Source organism: Embiotoca jacksoni, unplaced genomic scaffold, assembly GCF_022577435.1.
Source record: "Embiotoca jacksoni isolate LCO1_2020_lvr unplaced genomic scaffold, fEmbJac1.0.p SCAF_52, whole genome shotgun sequence".
Classification (NCBI taxonomy): domain Eukaryota; kingdom Metazoa; phylum Chordata; class Actinopteri; family Embiotocidae; genus Embiotoca; species Embiotoca jacksoni.
The window spans coordinates 412,004-430,204 of record NW_027185406.1 but is presented as its reverse complement, the minus strand read 5'-3'; the positions used below and the strand labels follow the sequence as shown (position 1 = coordinate 430,204).

General features: G+C 42.5%; 2 protein-coding genes across 2 annotated transcripts in view; one reads left to right on the top strand and one right to left on the bottom strand.

Moving 5' to 3' along the window:
* Positions 1-12,741, top strand: part of LOC138212091 (uncharacterized) — a 37,414-nt gene extending 24,673 nt beyond the window's left edge. Inside the window, exons 4-12 of the mRNA XM_069172335.1 lie at positions 1,822-1,906; positions 2,527-2,918; positions 3,959-4,043; positions 5,393-5,495; positions 7,210-7,377; positions 9,882-9,992; positions 10,107-10,191; positions 11,278-11,398; positions 12,234-12,741. Coding sequence (XP_069028436.1) covers positions 1,822-1,906; positions 2,527-2,918; positions 3,959-4,043; positions 5,393-5,495; positions 7,210-7,377; positions 9,882-9,992; positions 10,107-10,191; positions 11,278-11,398; positions 12,234-12,411 — 1,328 coding nt within the window. The 3' untranslated portion in view covers positions 12,412-12,741. The remainder of the gene's footprint in view (positions 1-1,821; positions 1,907-2,526; positions 2,919-3,958; positions 4,044-5,392; positions 5,496-7,209; positions 7,378-9,881; positions 9,993-10,106; positions 10,192-11,277; positions 11,399-12,233) is intronic.
* A 205-nt stretch (positions 12,742-12,946) lies between these two features.
* ttll2 (tubulin tyrosine ligase-like family, member 2) lies at positions 12,947-17,186 on the bottom strand. Its single transcript, XM_069172334.1, has 5 exons — positions 17,167-17,186; positions 15,889-16,123; positions 14,461-15,593; positions 13,349-13,705; positions 12,947-13,254 (listed from the first exon to the last, which is right to left on the bottom strand). Exons 2-4 carry the CDS (start codon positions 16,108-16,110, stop codon positions 13,360-13,362), a joined length of 1,701 nt encoding a protein of 566 aa, XP_069028435.1. The 5' UTR covers positions 16,111-16,123; positions 17,167-17,186; the 3' UTR covers positions 12,947-13,254; positions 13,349-13,359.
* Between the last annotated feature and the right edge of the window lie 1,015 nt (positions 17,187-18,201).

Genomic DNA, 18,201 nt, shown 5'->3' with positions numbered 1-18,201 from the left:
GGATATCCCGGTCAAAGTCACCAGTCGGTGGAGTTGCCCTCCCGGCTTGGAAGATTGTTGACGCCGTCCCTTCCGCTGGTCTGCCGGCTGCCCTGTTACCCGTGTCCCCCTGGAGCTGTCGGTCGAGTTGCCCTCCCGACTGGACGTAAGTGGACACGCTTGGTGCCACCTTTTGGTTTGTAGTTTTTGTTTGTTTTTTGGACAATAAAGACTGTATTTTTGGAACTTGAAACCTCGAGTCTGTGAGCTTGCATTTGGGTCCTGGAAAAACACCCACCACATAACAGAGGGAGAATTTGCTTGCAATTTCAACAATATCTTATTCTCAGAACAAATGTTTTTACTCACAAACTTGATTTTTGATTGTGAGAAATTTGCACTCAAAACTGTCTTTTATAACTTTAATAAAAAAAAAGACCCAAAACTACCTTTATAGCTTCACTAGTTACTGTAATACGTTACCAATTTGTACTAAAAATATTCAGTTCCTTTTCAGTCGATTCACACCGGGGCCGAGATATCATATGGCATCATATAACATATCATACAATAAGCGGTGAACCCCGTTCCTTCTCCTTTCAGGGAACAGAAGTTATAGTCGTAACATTTCAATTTAAATGTTTCAGAATCGTATCCTTGCTGCTGCTCTCCGTAACATGCATTTACATAAATAGTCCCATCAATCAGAAACACTCATATAAGAGGACTGTTGTTGTTCTTAAGAAATATAAAAAAAAAACCATTAAAACAAACGTTTTGATCCAGATGTTTTCTGAGGAGCTCTCAGTTCAAGTCAAAACACGACCGCAACGAGATAAACGGTGACGAGCAACCAGACGAAGCGAACCACGTCTCGGTTCGACTTACAAAACAAAGTTTGGCACCTGTCCGGGTCACGTTGCTGCCGGGCTCCCGGCCGGCGGCCCGCCGTGGATCTCTTCTTCCACCGTTTTCAGAAACCGGCACATTCACGCACGTTTTCTGATCTCGCTGCTCGGATGTTAAAAGTTTTGTCCCGCTGCTCTGATTGCATTAAACAAAAAAAAACCAAAAAAATGAGAGCAGTTTTATGGGGGGGGGGAATTTATATTTACAGATGACAACAAAGCAGAATGTGACACGCTTGGTTTCCGTGTCTTCATATACATCCACACCGATGGACGTTGGCCGATAATGATTTTGCTCCGTGGCTTATGATTGCATGTCCTCTACGAGCCAGTTATCCAAAATATAACTGTCCTGTTTCTGTATTTTCTTAATTTTGCTAAGATTTTGTGTTTCACTGCCTAAAATGTAGATGTAATAATTCTTTGTATTTACCTTAGTTTTACCTTCACTAATGACATGTTTTCCAAGTAAACATTTAAAACTAAGTAGGAAGTCATTTGTACATTTTTCTTGTTTGGAGTTAATGAATTAAGCTCCTTCGTGGAATAACTTGAGAATTAACGACACCAAAAGTCTTTTTGTGGTAAATGATGAGTTACTACAAAACAGATTCAGCACTTAGAAACGATTACTTCATAAGTATCTGCGAAAAGTCCTCCATTACGTCATGATTATTCATTATTTGCCGGGTTTTTTTTACCTCGTCATCCTGTAAACGATGACTCAGTCGTCAGTAGTGGACGCTCGTGAGTTACCAGCAGCTCCTTCAGAATCAATCACGAATGACGTCTGAAGAAAGTTTCTTCTTTTATTCTATTAATCACGTAATGATTCATTAAAATGTGTCAGTTTGTCCTCTAATAACGTGTCATCACCCGTTCCTCATTCGTTTTCTCTGTAACTTTACCAGTTTTTTTTAACGTTCCCGTTTAGATGCATCAAAGGCAGCGACCGGACACCGAGGAGGAGACCTGGACCCGCCCGGTTCTGACTTCCTGTCAGCTGACCCTGAAAACAGGTACTCGCACTGCTGCCCTCCAGAGTTCACCTCACCGTGTGCCCCTCTACTGTCCTTGAACCTGTTTAGTCCGTGCTTTAAGAAGTATCCAGGTCCTTTACCGAAGTAAAAGTACAAATACCACTCAATCCTCAACGTGTCAGACATGAGAGTATGTGCAAGAAGTATGAAAAGTAAAAGTACACGATAAGAAATAAGAACTGAGGTGTGTTTTTGTGTTGATTTTAACTCCTTTACATAATGTCGGTTTAATCTACAGTAATCCAAAATATTCTATAAGGTCCTTGTGGCGTCTCCGTCCTGCGAGAACCTCGTACGAAGCTCCGAATTTTGTTTTCCGGGAATTTTAAAAACAGTTTATTTAGATGAAGAAGTCGGATAAAACTTCTCAGCACATGAAGGAACATTTAATCCTTCGCTTTATCTGCAAATTTCAAGTTAAAAGTCACCAAATTTAGAGAATGCGTGGACAATGAAGGGTGTGAATCAATCGTACATTAAAGGGTAAGTGAAGCTGTCAGACAGTATTTGCCTCTAAAGTAAATGAATTTATGTTCCACCACTTTGCTTTATTAACGCTGATATTTTACAACTTTGTAAAAAATGTCTGGCATTTCCAGGACGGACGGAAACATTTTCGGGGCCGCCGACCGGCCTCCGACCCGTCGGCCCGAGCGCGGCCAAGAGTTTGAGATTCCACAAGACTCCCGCTGCTCCGATTTCCGCGTTCCTCAAAGGCTTCGGACCCAGACGGAGGTCGGGGGTCGGGCTCGGGACTTTTCCCAGGTCCGCCGCCAAGAACAAACCGAACTCGCCGCTCCTCCCCCGCCACGAACTGGCGCTCGTCCTCCCTCGCGAGTCCGAACGGATGACCTCGCCGACAGAGAAGAGCCGGTCGGCCGAGCACGAGGAGGCGAAGACGGGGTCGACGACGGGGTCGAAGACGGGCCCGGGGAGACGGAGAGCGAGTCCGTCGGAGGGGAGAGGAGGGAACGCGTCGACGGGGTGAAAGGTCAGTTCGAGGCTGGTGGAGAGACGACCGCGAGCTCGGCCGGTTCCGCCTCAGAGGACGTCCACGTCTGGACCCGGGCCCCCGCCGACCGGGGGGGGTCGTCGTTAGCTTCAGGGCGGCGAGCGGCCTCACGGTGAGAGTCTCGGGAAACGGCACGGGCTCGGACGGGGTCAAAGGTGAAGCTGAGGTCCCGGAGGAGCAACGGTCCTCCTCCGTCAGCTCCATCACAGATGATAAAAGTAGCTCCGACGCTACATTTAAACATTCTCGTTTGATCGAATCAGAGATTTTTGGAGTTTTCAGTCTCTCAGGATTCAGTACTTCTAATTCAACAGTTGTCCATTCAATTAGTGATTTCAAAAAAAGACACAGTTTAATAAAAGCAGTGTTTCCTGTTGTGAAAACACTACGACGCTGGATTTCTGACTTTTATCCTGTAGTTTTACCTCTCGAAGGACATTTTAAATCCTCTTCTTTGAAAGATAATGTGTCCGTTAAACAAAAACCAAAAAAGAATCGTCACTTAACATTTACTCCTCCGTTAAAAATGCACAATCTAAGACAATTTAAGTATAATTCTTTTCAAAAGTGTAACCGCTGTCCCCCACTTTTACTTAAAAGTCAGTTCTTAGTAGATGTGCGCTGCAGGTTTTGAGTTTCCACATCGTGTTTTTGTGATGTCACAAAATCCTGCTTTTTTTTATTTAAATTTTTTTTTTAAAATCAAAGCAGAGATTTACAATTCTTACATTTTTCTAAATTTCAAACAGCAGTCAGATGCCCTAACGGATGCAGATTCAGGTTCAGCTGGAACCTTTCTTCCCGTCAGTGCAAAAATGGACCCTGAATTTTAAGAAAAAAAAGTGAAATGTTGAAATATTCAAAACAAACAACCAAAGACACTCACTTTATTGTCGTCCCGTATGTGAATACAATTATGTCTCCCATCAATTCAATTAAAAGAGGACGTGATCTCATACGTGAGTATTTTTTAAATTAAAAAAACAATTTTTTTTTTTTTAATTTTTTTTACTTTACAGGGAAACTCTCGAAGATTCGATCTCTGAAAGCAGAAAAGAAAAGCGAAGATCTGGACGAGATGCGAGCTGTACGGGGATTTCACAGGTACACTTCGCTGCCGTCCTATTTCGTTCATCTTATCGACCGATCGACAATCTGTCGCGTTAGCAGTTCTGCAGCGGCCGGAGAGGAAGTCGGTATCGTGTTGTTGCTTTTTTTTATCAGCGCAGCGTGGTGCCCACGTTGTAAGTTTCCCGTTTTACTATCTTTTCTTTCCCTCCTCCAGACTGCACGCAAACAGCAAATCTGACCCACTAAAAAAACACCAGCCCTGCTTTATCTCCCGTCAGCATAAATGTCAAAACACCTGCAAAGTTTTACAACCTCATGTTCGGAGCAACGAATGGAGGTTTTCTTTTTAAACATTTGTTTTTATCTTGTACCCGTTTTAGTCGGTAAAATCTTGACTGAACTCTGTCAGACTGAAATATCTCAGCAACTACGTGACGGATCGCCGTGAAATTCAGATCGTTCATGATGCTTTGCGGGATGAATCATAAGGAATCCGGCGGTCCTTGGATTTTTCCCCCGGCAACAACTTTTTATTGTTTAATATTTCATGCTTTAAGTTAAATGTCATCGGCAAACACGGGATGGATTTACTTTTCTAAATCTGGTTCAGACATCGTTCCCGTTGCCTCAATGAATCGTAATAACTTTGGTACTTCATTGTGTTTTAGAACGTTTTTTTTTTTTTTTTTTTAAAGAAGGTTTTTATATATATTTATATATGTTGGCCAATATACAACAATATCAAAACTCTCTCTGCAGAACATAATGCAGAAAAAGAAGCTTGAAGTAACTAAGAGATGATTCTGGTTGTGTTTTTTCAGTCGAGTCCAGTAAAGTTTCCTGTTTCAGTTGACTGATATCAGTGTTGACTATAAACGGTATAATATCCCACGTCCAGTACAGATCTTTTGTCAAAAGTATTTAATAACCATATTTGAGGAATAATTGCATTAACAGTGTGTTTATATGTACTCTGTATACATTATATAATGTTTTTACTCCCTAATATCGACATCGGCCTCAAAGATCCGGTATCGGTCGGGCTCTGGTGTGTTTGGTGGTCCGCCTGTCTGATATTGAAACCATAAAAAAGGAGGATTAGTTTATTTCCGTGTACAAAATATATTCATCAAACTTGAGTCTTTGTTGAGAAATGAACATAACACAGTGGAAATAACCACACGGTTCATGGAGTTTTTTTTTTTTGTCGTGTCCACGTGTTTTTCCATTTGAAAGATTCCGTCGCTGATTTCCAGCCGCTCGTCTCGTCACCGCCTTCCTCCGGCTTCCTGCGACGGCCGTGGCTGTCGACTCTCAAGTGTCATGACTATTTGTACTGTTTTGCAATATCTCTTTCATAAGTTTCGTTGTCTGTGTATCAGAGAAGGAGCGGATGAGTTCACGAGTGGCTGCGCGGAGGATAATATCGAAAGAGCAACGAGAAATCACTGCAGTCGGCACAAACTGGAATCCAGCCAAGTCCAGGTCGGTCTTTTTAAAAAAAATAATAAAAAAATGTAATACCTTTTTTTTAAATTTTGCATCTTCAATTAAAAGCCCACCTTCGTCACGACGGTTTACAGCGAAGGATTATTTTTTTCAAATCTGCGGCGAAACACAGTTGTTTCGGTTGGATTTATCCACGGTGATGAAAAGATCACCTGTCGCTTCCTTTAAGCTGCAGAATATGTTGATTTGACTATTAGGAAGTTGGTTGCTTAACAAACCGCTTCACATGACATCATGGGCCTGTTTCACAACACACACACACACACACACACACACACACACACACACACACACACACTGAGCTGTATACAGTCATTTTGATTGGTTTCTTCAGGCATATCAAAGGTGGACTTGTGAAACTTGTTGGTGTCAGAGTTAATAATAATAATAATTATAGTAATCTACTATCGTGTCTGAATCCTTCCTTCTACGCCGCCCACCTCCCGCAGCAACGTTATGCAGCAGAACTGGAAGCGCCGGTGCTGCAATTTCTTAGATAACGAGCTCTCCTCAGGAATTACTTTCCACCTCAGCGATTCGACAAAAGCATCGAGAGTCCGAGGAAAGCGTGAAACCCGACCTTTCACCTCCTTTCTTTTGGACGACAATACATCGCTGTTGGGAAACTCCAACGTCTGACTAATGCCGATTTATTCATCGTCGTACCCAGAAAACCAAACCGGGTTTCTGTTTGAAAGCCGGAGTATCAGCCGCGTGAGCTGGAGGTTTTGGATGACTTTGCGTTTGTGCCGTCCAGGACAAGTCGCTGCTGGAGACGATTAGTGCACCTCGGCGGGGCGTGGCGGCTCTTTGACACACGCAGAGTATTTAACATACCGGCAGTGTCCACCGTGCGAACTGTGTTTTTGTAGCAAATGAAGGCCTCAGGTGTCGCTGGGTTTTTACAGGAAGGGTTTAACGTGGCCGCCGGGTTCATGTGAAGTCGAGCAGAAAAACAAAAACCAGAACAGGTTTCTGTGCAGATCGGCTCCAATCACGAGACGCGATTAAGCGTCTTTATAAGCGTTAAAGTCTTTAAAAAAAAAAAAAAAAGCAACTTCTTCGAGACTCTGACGGAGAAAAAAAACAAAAAACATTTTGCAGAGAAGCTTTTTTTTTTTTTTTTTTTAAACACGCGGTTCGGTTTTACCCCCAAAAAACTGCATCGACTTCAGAATACCAAAATCTGGATTTGAGCGCAAGATTTAGCGAGATTGAATACGTATGTTTTATGTTTTAGAAAAGTGTTGATTCAGCTGTATGACCCCGCCCTAAAACATTTAAATAAAAACAAAAAAAAACAATCAATTCAACATGTGTTTTCAATCTTGCAAAATCCTGCATATTAAGTGGGACGACGGCAGAAACATCAGAGAGGGAAGTTTATCAGCTGCTGGGTTATTTGGGATCATCGTCACTTCTTAACCTTCATTAGCTCGAAGGTATTTCCTGTTTTCTGGTTTCATCGGGTGTGATGACGATGACGATGATGATGATGATGATGATGATGGAGAGAGGTTAAGCCCACTGTGGCCTAAATCTGTGCAAACATTTACAAACACACTCCCACCTGATCAGATCAACACGAGTCACGTATGAGAGCTGCATGTTTTCCGTGTGTGTGTGCGTGTGCGTGCGCGCGTGTGTGTGTGCGCGTGTGTGTGTGGTGTGCGTACGTGTGCACACGCAGGATCTCAGGTGGCAGGTGGAGGAGAGAGACTCCGATTGGTCGGTAGTTCGACGCCAGCTGGAGGCGCTGACGAGAGAAAACGCCGACCTGAGGAGGAAACTGTCGGCGAGGCCGCGGTGCCGCCTGGTGGCTGGCGGAGGCACTGCAGCAACGCCTGCGCTGACGGAGGTAAAATATACTTTAATACTATACTGTAATATAGCTTTTATCGTTTTGTTTTTTTCGTGAAACCAAAACGAACAATTCTCTTATAAAGCTACAAAAATGTGAAATTAAATGTTTTGAAAGAGCTAATTAGTGTCTTAAAACTTCACTTTTTTTTTGCTGTATAAAAACATTTTTCATGTCAAACGGAAAGTGTTGATTTGATTTAATTCTTAGTTAAACAGGTTCACTGTAAAACACATCAATCGCAATGTTATTTATATATTTTGTATAATAAATGTGCTCTCAGTCTCCTATATTTTTTTAAAATTGGGTTTAAATAAAGTGCGTAAGTTCTGCTTATACATTTAATGTTTACAGGTGTCCTCTACAGTTTCAGCCATGTACTCAGGTTTTGTTTTTTCTTTTTGGCCTCATGCAACAATATTTTCATTTTCATTTTCTCTCAGGTTTGCTCATAGAAACTCACTGACTGGACAGCATGTCATAACTTGTTTGTTTATGAAAGCCACTTGTTCGCGACGAGGTGCACGTACGTGAGATTTTATCATCTGCATTACGAAACCCCCCCACCTCTCCCCCCAAAAAAAGATGTCCATATAAGGCTGCTTGCTCTGTTTCAGCTTTAAAAAAAAACATTTGAATAAAAAAGAAGAATTTCACACATAGCGTCAAATCCTGCCGCGAGTTTATTTATGACGAGTTTATCCGCGTTAGAAGTAAAGGACCCAAATTCATGAAATATTAATGCTACAGCTGCAGTCAGACATAAAATGACGCTCTAAAAAACATCTTTCAATTCAAGAATGATTATTATGAACCTCCATGTGACACTGACACAATAATATGCCCCCAAAAATAATCTGACGAAAAGAATATGAAGTTTGAAAGAAGCTTTTCTAAGTTATATTTTTTGGGGGGTGAATTTTTTTTATTTTTTTATCATATTTAAAATCCATGCAGATTCAGTGTTTTTTTGGGTCAATATATGACTCATGGACAACTAATACAGTTCAAGTACAGGAAAATAAAATAAATACCATTAATGCTTTTACAGATTGCTTTTATTTTCCACATAAAGAACCACATCTGTTTGTACGAGTTGTTCTTCCGCGAGATCCACTGTTTCATAAACTAATTAAATCTGTTTTTTTTATTACTGGAAATGCAATCCCTTAAAAAAAAAAAAAAAAAAAAAAAAAAAAATCAATATTTCAAAACCCCGTTCATCCGATAAGAAAAAAAATGTGCATTATGTGGAGAATTCAATTTGCTCTCATTCAGCTTTTGGCAAAAACACATTTCCCTCTGCGGTCTCCGGGATGCTGATGACTTTTTTTTTGCCTTTTACGCAGAGATTCTCTCGGGTTTAAAAATGCTCTCCGTCAGGAAATAAACGAAGCCACGCTGCCCTCTGCTGGCTCTGAGTTTAACTTCCTTTATTAGAGAGAAAAAGGTGCTCGGATACTTATCGTTGCGCTTTTAACTCCATAAGTGTTGTATTTTTATTTTTTTTCCCTCCACGTTACAACTCCTCCGTGTTTGTTTGCTTTTTGCAGAAAGGTCACCTTTGTGTCCGCCGTGTAAATCGTTTGTCGGTGTCAAATTATTCAAGTCTATGATCTATGATACGCCGTTAAGTGGTTCTTAAGCCCCCTCCACCTCCCTCCCCACTTCCTGGCAATAATTCATGAGGGCCTGACGAAAGATGGTGTCAAAAGCACTGAGTGACCTCATTACATGTTCATGATGTGAAAGTCGATATGTTGCGGCGCGTCGCCGCCCCGAACTTGATTTTACCCTCCGAAGTAAAATAGGTCCAAAAGAAATTCACAAAATACGACATTAAAGTGTCAATAAATCGAGTCTTAAACTGAATTCGGAGCCAATGGGTCAGCAAATAAACAAATAAAATTGCAATTGGATGTGTTATGAATTCAATCAAATCTAAATGTGTTATTCAAACACCATTTAAATGTATAACCATAAGTTACGCACTTCATTTAATCTCATAAAAAATATATATATACAGGACACTGACAGCACAATTATTATATAAAATAAACAAATCAAATTGCAATTGGATGTGTCATGAATGAAATAAAAATGAACATTTATTAATCAAACACCATTTGAATGTATAACCATAAATTACGCACTTCATTTAAACCCATCAAAAAAAAATATGGGACTCTGACAGCACAATTATTATATAAAATAAACAAATCAAATTGCACTTCTTTTTTTTGTAGTTTTAGTTTTACATTGATGAACTATGAATGAAATAAAATAGCACACTTTCCGTTTGATGTGTAAAATAGTTTCAACGCAGCAAAAAAAAAAGAAAAAGTTTGCGGCACTTACAAATATTTTAGTAGCTGGAGGGTAGTTAATGATTTTGAGACCTACACTGATAAGAATATACCCGATAATTAAAATGTAATCGACGGACCTGAAGTGCTGCAGATGAACTCTCGACCTCACGAAGATTTGTTTTTGATCTCGAGGTGCAGCCGCTTTCACCCGACGGCTGCGACCCGGTGACTCCGAACAACGGGACAAAAACAGTCACGTTCCTCAACGGAGACATCAAACTCACTCAGGAGGACGGGAAGGAGGTGCGCTGACGGACGTTATTCCCAGCAGGACTTTGATCATCCTTTTTTATTGTTTTCGTTATCAAACGGTGATTTTAATGTTTTTTTTTTTCTCTTTTTGATCTTGCGTTACAGGTGTATCACTACGCCGCTTCGCAGACGACGCAGACCACCTACCCGACCGGTCTGACGGTCATTCACTTCGCCAACAAGCAGATCGGTGAGCGAGCGGATTTTATATAATTATACATTTCATATCATATAGTCGTCATTTTTTTTAAAGTGACTGCAATCAGTATTTATACAAACGAGCGGTTCCAACGAAGCGATCTGATTGGTCGACTGTACGTTTGGAAACGCGCTCGAATCGAGACAATCAAAGTATCACTCCGCCGTCTCCATGGCAACGTCGTAACTATTCGCGTTGGACCGAAGCGCGAACCGTTTTTTGAAGGTCTAAACTTCAATAACTTTGGATCGAAGCAGAATATTTTGTTCGATTCAAAACGTGTCGTGACATTTGGAAATGGTTACATATATATTATTTTTTATTATTTATACTTTTGTATTATGCGAAGCTCTGGAAAACTTAGTTTTTTTCCAGCAGAAATCTCAGTTACAACGAGACTGAGCTAGCGAAGCAGGTTAGTGTTTCTATGCGGTGTGTTTATTCAGTTTTAGAAACCCCACCACGTAGAAATCCTCTCCGTTACTAGGGTCGTTGCTAAGGGTCGGAGCTACTTCCTGGAGCAGCAAACGCTGCGTGCGTTACATGAGAGTCTACCGACGTGACTGATTTGTTTTCCAGTTATAAGTCCCGCCCCAGGCGTTGCCGTGGAAACGGAGATCGCACCAACCAAAAAAGTGTTATATTTTGAGAGCGAATTGGCCACGATGTGAATACATTCTGATTACATGTTTTAATTTAGTTCCAAGTTTTGTTCACGATATCAACGAAGAGGATGATGTCAGTGTTCACAACTTGTTTCTGCTGCCCCCAAGTGGCCAAAAAAACCACAAAAAAAAACAACAACGTATTGTTGATAACTATGGAAAGATTATATAAATCTCATTATGAACATCGTTGCTCGGGTGAAAGTTGTCCCATGTACAGATGTCATCATGTAATGTAAAAGTAAATGTCAACGTCCCTTCGTAAAACCAAGAGTCAACGCTGGTCTGATCGGTACCAGCCGGAGGAACGTATCAGATTAAACCTGAACATCTCCCAAAATGGAAAAAGTTTTAAGTGACGACGGCCTCCCAGTGTTGTATTTCCCTCATAACGCGTCTCCTTCGGTAACAGAGAGGCGACACCCCGGGGGGAAGAGAGAGATCCTGTTTCCGGACCAGACCGTCAAGTATTCGGAGCCCGACGGCAGCGAGGCGACGATCTTCCCCGACGGCACCGTCGTTCGGCTTTCGGCGTGAGACTGGAGTCATTACTTTACGGAGGGATGAGCGTCAGGGTGTCTGCGGGGTCACAGAGCCGCTAGCTGCCAGGCAGCTGACGGGTCTGCTCATGAATAAATGAACGATATTAATGCACCGGGAGGGGAAACCAATAACACGACGTGACGTTCAAACTTCAACATATACGGTTAAGAGTTGGGGTTGAAATTGACTTTAAGGCTGGAAAAATCTCTTTTCACAAAAGAGACCTGGTCAAACTTATAAATGTATTAAAATCCAGCATACATAAAACTATATACAAAATCCTACAATAAAACAGATCAATTAAACAAAACACATGGAAAAACAGTCAGCAATGTCTCCAATGTCAGTCACAAGTTTGCTTTTTAATTTATTTAACATTTTGTCAAATCGTCTTCTTAAAAGGATGTTAAATTTACTTTTTGCACTGTTTTTTTTTATTAAAAAAAAGTATTTTTTGTATATTATTCTGAAGCGAATTTATGGATATTAGAGCTGAAACGTGAAATAATAGTTTTTAACAAATACCTCAATATTTCAATAATATTGTAGGCAAGACTGTTGGTGCTTCATAAAAAGATTTACATGATGCGATTTTTTGATAAATAATCAAGAATAATGTGGATTTTAGTTACTTAAAGTGTGTGAAGGAAAGAAAGGAAATAGGATATTAATTACGCAGCCCTAATGGATGGTTTTGTTACGACGGACATCTAGTATCAACGTTTAAATTACATTTACTAAAATATTATTTAAAATAAACAAAAAAAAGTTAAAACTGTTTTTTGAGGTCATTTCTGCTTCCTGGACTTATATTTTGTCCTTCAGGTCAGGTGATAAGATGGTGGAGTTCCCCAACGGTCAGAGAGAAGTCCACACCTCCGAGTACAAGAGGAGAGAGTATCCCGACGGGACGGTGAAGACCGTCTACGCCAACGGACGACAGGAAACCAAGTACGCGTCAGGCCGAGTTCACGTCAGAGGCATCGTTTACTCTCAAAATTAGTGCACATGTGAGTTCATTCTTCAGCACTGATAAACGCTCTGCTATCTTTAATAAAAAAAAATCAAATAAAAGAAACTGATAACATCTTATAACGCCGTGATTTAATCTGACTGCTTTTACGTGGAAGAATCTTTGGCGTACAGAAATTATTTTACACAGAATTGAGTGATAATATGGTTTCTGCAATACAAACAAAAAGGAAAACAAGGGAATTGAAATTAAACATACAGCCTTAATGTAATGTTACATATGTATTGTACATATTTATTCTTTCTTAGAAAAACGAACATGTCAGTCATAGACCAGATATAAAAGAGTTCGTAGCTTCCAGGTCTGTAAAATGGTTCTGATGCAGAAGTGTCTTAAGCTGCAGTACCACCGAGTGCCACCAGAGGTCGGCTCCAAAAAGCCTCCGGCTCCATAGACTCCCATTCAACTTCTCTCATCAAATACAAAGTGAATAAAATGTGTCCATCAGTTATCTCAGTGTTGTTAGCTAAAGTCACTCCTTCTTATTAGTTTTCTGGAGGTCCATCTGAAAATAATCCCTCATTCATTAGAAAAGAAGATTCAAAAAGCTGTGTCTTTGGGGGCGTGTCTGTTTGATTGACAGGCCTGCGGTGCAGTCAGGTTACGCCCATCGGTGGGCGGGACGCAGTATCACCGGGGTTTCCAATCAGATCAAATCAGGTCCTCCACTCGTCCAAATATGGTCACTTCCTGCTCTGAACCGGCAAAGATGGCGACGGCCAAACTTCTAACTCGAGGCTTCACAACGGCCGTTCACGAACCGACGGGTGACGTCGCTGCTGGTTGTCGCTTGTTCAGAGCTCAGCAGCAAATCTAGAAAGAAAAATGTAAAAAAACCAATTTGTTTCACACAAACATCCCAAGTCTTTTTCTTTTACGACAACCTGTGAACGTCTCATCGGGTCACCTGGTCTGAGGTCAGCGGTGCAGTTTCGTGGTTTCAGAGGGTTTGAAGCACCGACTGAGCAGCGGAGGATCTTTCGGCCCCCACAACAGTGAATCAAAGTCGTCTTCACCGTCCGCGTCCGTCCTCGCCTCCTCCTCCGTCCTCCGCCTCGTCCCGTCCGACCGGCCCGAAGCCAGCCGACCCGTCAGACGGTGCAGCTCCTGTACGACCGTCGCAACGTCCAGTTCGTGCCGCGAGGCCTTCAGGGTGGCCGCGTTAAACGGGAACGTCCGGATGAAGTCTCCGACTCGGAGCGGAGGAACGTGTTGTCCGCTCGGAGCTGCGGTTCCGTCGATCCTCTCGGGCCGCTGACTCCGGCTGCGGATCGATCACAATGTTGGACATGTTAGCGTGGCGGGACCTTTTTTTAATTTTGTCCCGAAGCGGCTTTTGTTTTTGCAGCTGCTGCTTCCTACCAAAACTTTTGCAATTTTTTTTGAAGACATGAAATGTAGTTTTTAACAAAATGATGAAAAGCTTCTGAAACTAAATTTAGGTCAAGTTAAACTTTAAGTTGTTATTGGAACCGAGAATGATCTAATACCAACGATGGTAATACGTTCATGTGTGTTCGATTGAAATGACTCTTTTTTTTTGTTGACTGTTAGTTTTTATGTAAAAAAAAACCCCTATGAAACATTACTACTACTTACTACTTCACAGGTTTTATCAATTAACACAAAAATACTAAGTTACTAAAAATCCAACAAAAATGTATCTGCCTGTCTTTTTTTACGCCTTTATTTGAATTAATGAGGAATTATTTTCAGATGGACCTCCAGAAAACGAAGAAGAAAGAGCGACTTTAGCGAACAACACCGAGATAACTCGTGGAGAAAATGTATTGACTTAGAATTTAGTCAGAAACGTTTTAATGGGAGTCTATGGAGGCTTTTTGGAGCCGACCTCTAGAGGCGCTCGGTGGTATTGCCGCTTTAAGGCGCTTCGGCATCGGGCCTCGTTTTTCAGACCCGGGAGCTACGAACACTTTTAAAGTTCCGTTGTAAATCATCGTGGTGAGTAATAGTGATCATTGATCATCGATCATTTGTCGTTGCCGAGTCTGTAAATACCTGTAAATGTTCGGTAGCTTCCAGCCGGCCGGACGCGGCACGTTCGCCGTCGACGCGTTTGTCCTTGAACGTGGGCCGGGTATCACGTTCCGGCTGCGGTCGCCGCGGCTACCAGAAGTGTTAACCACTCCGGCCCGGCCTACGGGGGGAAGGTGTCTTTGGTAGTCGGCGACGAAGGCGCGTTGCCTGGACGGTCTCTGCTTCGTCCTTTCAGCCCGCGACGTCTCGTTCGCGTGCCCTCTCCTCGGCGACGGTCCCCGCGACAGCGCGGGAACGTGCGACGGGTGGTCCAAAGACGTCCTCCTGCTCCCGCCCCGCCGGTAGGCTCCCTCCCTCAAGACGTCGACCGACGTGTAGTCCATCAAGTCGACGAGGTCGCCGACGAGCCCTTTCTTCACCGCCACGTCCGCCCGGCAGTCCAGCGTCAGCGCCGGGCTGCAGTTGACCTCCAGCAGCCACGGCTTGAACCTCACGTCGACGAGCACGTCGAAGCCGAACAGCTCCACGCAGTTGGGGCAGGGGGGCGCGGACGGCGCCACGGCGAGGAGGGTGAGCGTGACGATGCCGCTGATCCGCTGCCACAGGAGCAGCTCGTCGACGTCCTGGCCGCGCAGGAAGTGCCTGAACTTGCTCATGGTCCACTTGCAGCCGCGGCCCACCCGGCCCTTCCCGCTGCCGTAGGAGGCGCCCAGCTTGTTGATGCTGGTGTTGGTGAGGTGGGCGTACGGGTTGCCCAGCGACGACAGGTCGTGCTTCTCGGTGGCGAAGCGCACCAGCCCCTCCTGGTGGATGTAGACGGTGAGCGGGCGGAAGCTCGTCACGCACACGTAGAGCCGCAGGTCGAACTTGTAGCCCGAGATGAGCAGCGGGTCGCTGACGTAGCGCTGGACGATCACGGGGCAGTCGTAGACCAGGTCCCTGACGTCCCCGAAGACGAAGATGCCCCGCCCCCTGGACAGATCCACGGGCTTACATATCCAGTAGGCCGGCGGCCCGCCGGCCGCGCGCAGCTTGTCGTACTCGGCCAGGAAGCGGGTGTAGTCGTTGGGGAGGATGAAGGCGGTGGGGCTGAAGTTGTAGACGGACGAACCGAACGCGGCTCTCATCCGGCGAAGGTTGCGAGCCAAGCAGTCCTTCCAAAGAACCACAAATCATCCCGTTAGATCTTTCTTTCTTTTTTTTTTACTGAAATCTCTCGATAGCCGACTTCTGTTTTGGTTTTCTGTCTCCTAATTTCTTTGTTAAGGCCCCGTTTATCTTTGATGTCTAGATTGTTCAAACACATCAGATCTCAAAAGTGGGATTCTGCTGCAAAACACAGTCGACATCAAACCTGAGTACTTTGCTATATGTTACTTATGTTAGTTTTTATTCTGCTGCAAACAACTGAACTCTGCGTTTCGATGAACACGCGTCGGGACCCGTCACCTTCCGCGTGATGCCAGCCGTTTTGGGGTGGTGGTTGAGGCGTTGCCACGGCAGCAGGTCGCGATACTCGGAGTTGCGAAAGGCGGAGCCGCGCCAGTACAGGTTCCAGTCTTCCTCCTCCCGCCGCCCTGCGTCGTACTCCTCCCATCCTCGCTCCAGCAGCACCTCCCTCACCACCTCCGGGCCTCCGTCGTGCAGTCTGAACACCAGCGATGCAGCCATGCGGCATCGCAAGCTGCAGACACAGCGGACGGACGGACGGACGGACAGACGGACAGGTGGAATTAAATACGTGGCTTCGTCCGGGACGCATTTTCTGACAACTTTTTTTTTTTTTTTCTACGCAGGTTTTGGTGACCAATAACTTTTAAGACCTCAATTCAAAGAGGATAAATATTACGGATAACTTAGCTGCGCTTCTCTGCAAATTAAGTTTCGAATGTTGTTTTAGCTCGTGCAAAATTAAAGATGAAAAACAGATGAAAACTGACAACAGAGAGTTGAAAAAAAACAAAGGCAGAAATCTTTTCGGGGGTCACAAGTTGAAACTTTTATATGACGAGGCAAAAAAAAAAAAAAAAAAAAATTAAGTCTAAAAGCAGGAAGTCACAAAAATTGCAGTTCCTTAAATGGCCACCAGAGGCTGGTGTGTTAAAAGCAGCTAATTTTGCAGCAGAAATAAACACGTTTACACGCCCGGTACAAAACAACGGTTCTGACCTCTACAGCGAAGTTGTGTATCTGTGACAACTGCATAATTGAGGGCTGTGTAGCTTTGATTGACAGCTGGGTTGTCAGCTGATCGGTCAAGGAAAGTTATTGCATTTCACTATGTTTGTGTACTTTTACTGTAACGTGGTAAATCTGAGAAGCCCCAAACAAACCTGACACTTGGTTATCTGCTCAGACGGAAGGATCCAACTAGAGCTTCAAAGTACCAGCTTACCAACACGCACTTAATCAAATTACATTTATTCATTATCTGAAAAAAAAAAAAAAAAACAGCGCTACATTTCAGACTGATAATATCTAATAAATCTAATGAAGGTAAACAAGCCCCACACAAACACTAATAAAATGTCACTTCTTAAACAAGTTCAAAAGATACAAGTACAGATATTTCTTCAACTAAATTTGCAATAAAATGAAGACATGCGTGTATAATAATGTGTAAATTTAGAGGCTTTTCCACATTGAAAATGACACTTATGGAGGAGAAACTAAAATATATGAACCAGAAACTTTTTTCCAAATAAATTGTGCATACAAACGTCTTACCTTTAAATTAAATGCACATTAACTGGAAGTCTTTTCCTCCCGTAGGGTGAACGTTCAGTGTTTCCTCTCGGTGTGGAGACGGCAGGCCGTCGGCTCTTTGAGCTCCGCCTACTGACACAAACAGGAACTCACTGTTTGTGGAGAGGAAACATCGATCGTACAGAACAATGGTTGTTAGACGCACCTGCTGTTGTCATCGTAGAGATTCAAACACAGAGGAAAGTTGCACAATGATGTCATCACGGTAAATCAATCAAACTCTATTTCTTTAGCACTTTTCGTACATTTTGTTTTGCGTTTCAAAGTGCTTCACAGATGATTGACAGGCCACTAATAAGACGGTTGTCGACCAGAAAAATAAAATCAATTTGTGATGAATAAAAAAAAATAAAAAAAATAAAAAACACTATTTCACTGCTCTTAGTCATTTTAGCTTTTAATCTATCTTTTACATTTCTATTATCTCTGTCGTCTTGAGTGCATTTATCTGAGATAAAAACTAGACACTAAAAACAAGAATTAAAAAAAAGGATGAAGAAATGCATTTTTTTTTTTTTTTTTTTTGCCCATACAAACAAAAGCTTTATGTATGACATCATTAATATGTAATGAAATACATTTCTGCAGGAAATCGGTGTAACAATGTAGTTTTTCAAAATGTCCTAAATATCATGCGGCAGCTTAGAAGACAAATAAAGAATAAAGTCGGGGAGGATTTTTATGTTTTTTTATTTTTTTTATTAAATCTCACTGACAAATTTGAACAAGTTTAACCAGAGTTCATCCGCTCGTCTGAAAAAAAGAAGAAAAGTCCGTCGCCCTGCTTCAGCAACGCAGTTGGACTTCCATCTTTCCTGAAAACATACCTGCAACAACAGCAAGAATTTTTACAAAACTCAACTTTAATGTGGAAAAAAAAAAAAAAATCATAGTTCAATATTCTTCCATTAAAAACACAAGTTTTAAATTGTAATCTCAGTAAAAAAAAAAAAAAAAGCATGACCTTTGAGCCCACGTCTGAACATCAGAGTGAGC

Excerpts from the sequence above, each read along its gene's own strand:
- ttll2 (XM_069172334.1), bottom strand. The coding sequence starts at position 16,110 with ATGGCTGCATCGCTGGTGTTCAGACTGCACGACGGAGGCCCGGAGGTG. Across the intron at positions 15,594-15,888 it reads CGGCTGGCATCACGCGGAAG|GACTGCTTGGCTCGCAACCT; the intron begins GTGACGGGTCCC and ends GTTCTTTGGAAG. Across the intron at positions 13,706-14,460 it reads AAGCTACCGAACATTTACAG|CCGGAGTCAGCGGCCCGAGA; the intron begins GTATTTACAGAC and ends ATCGATCCGCAG.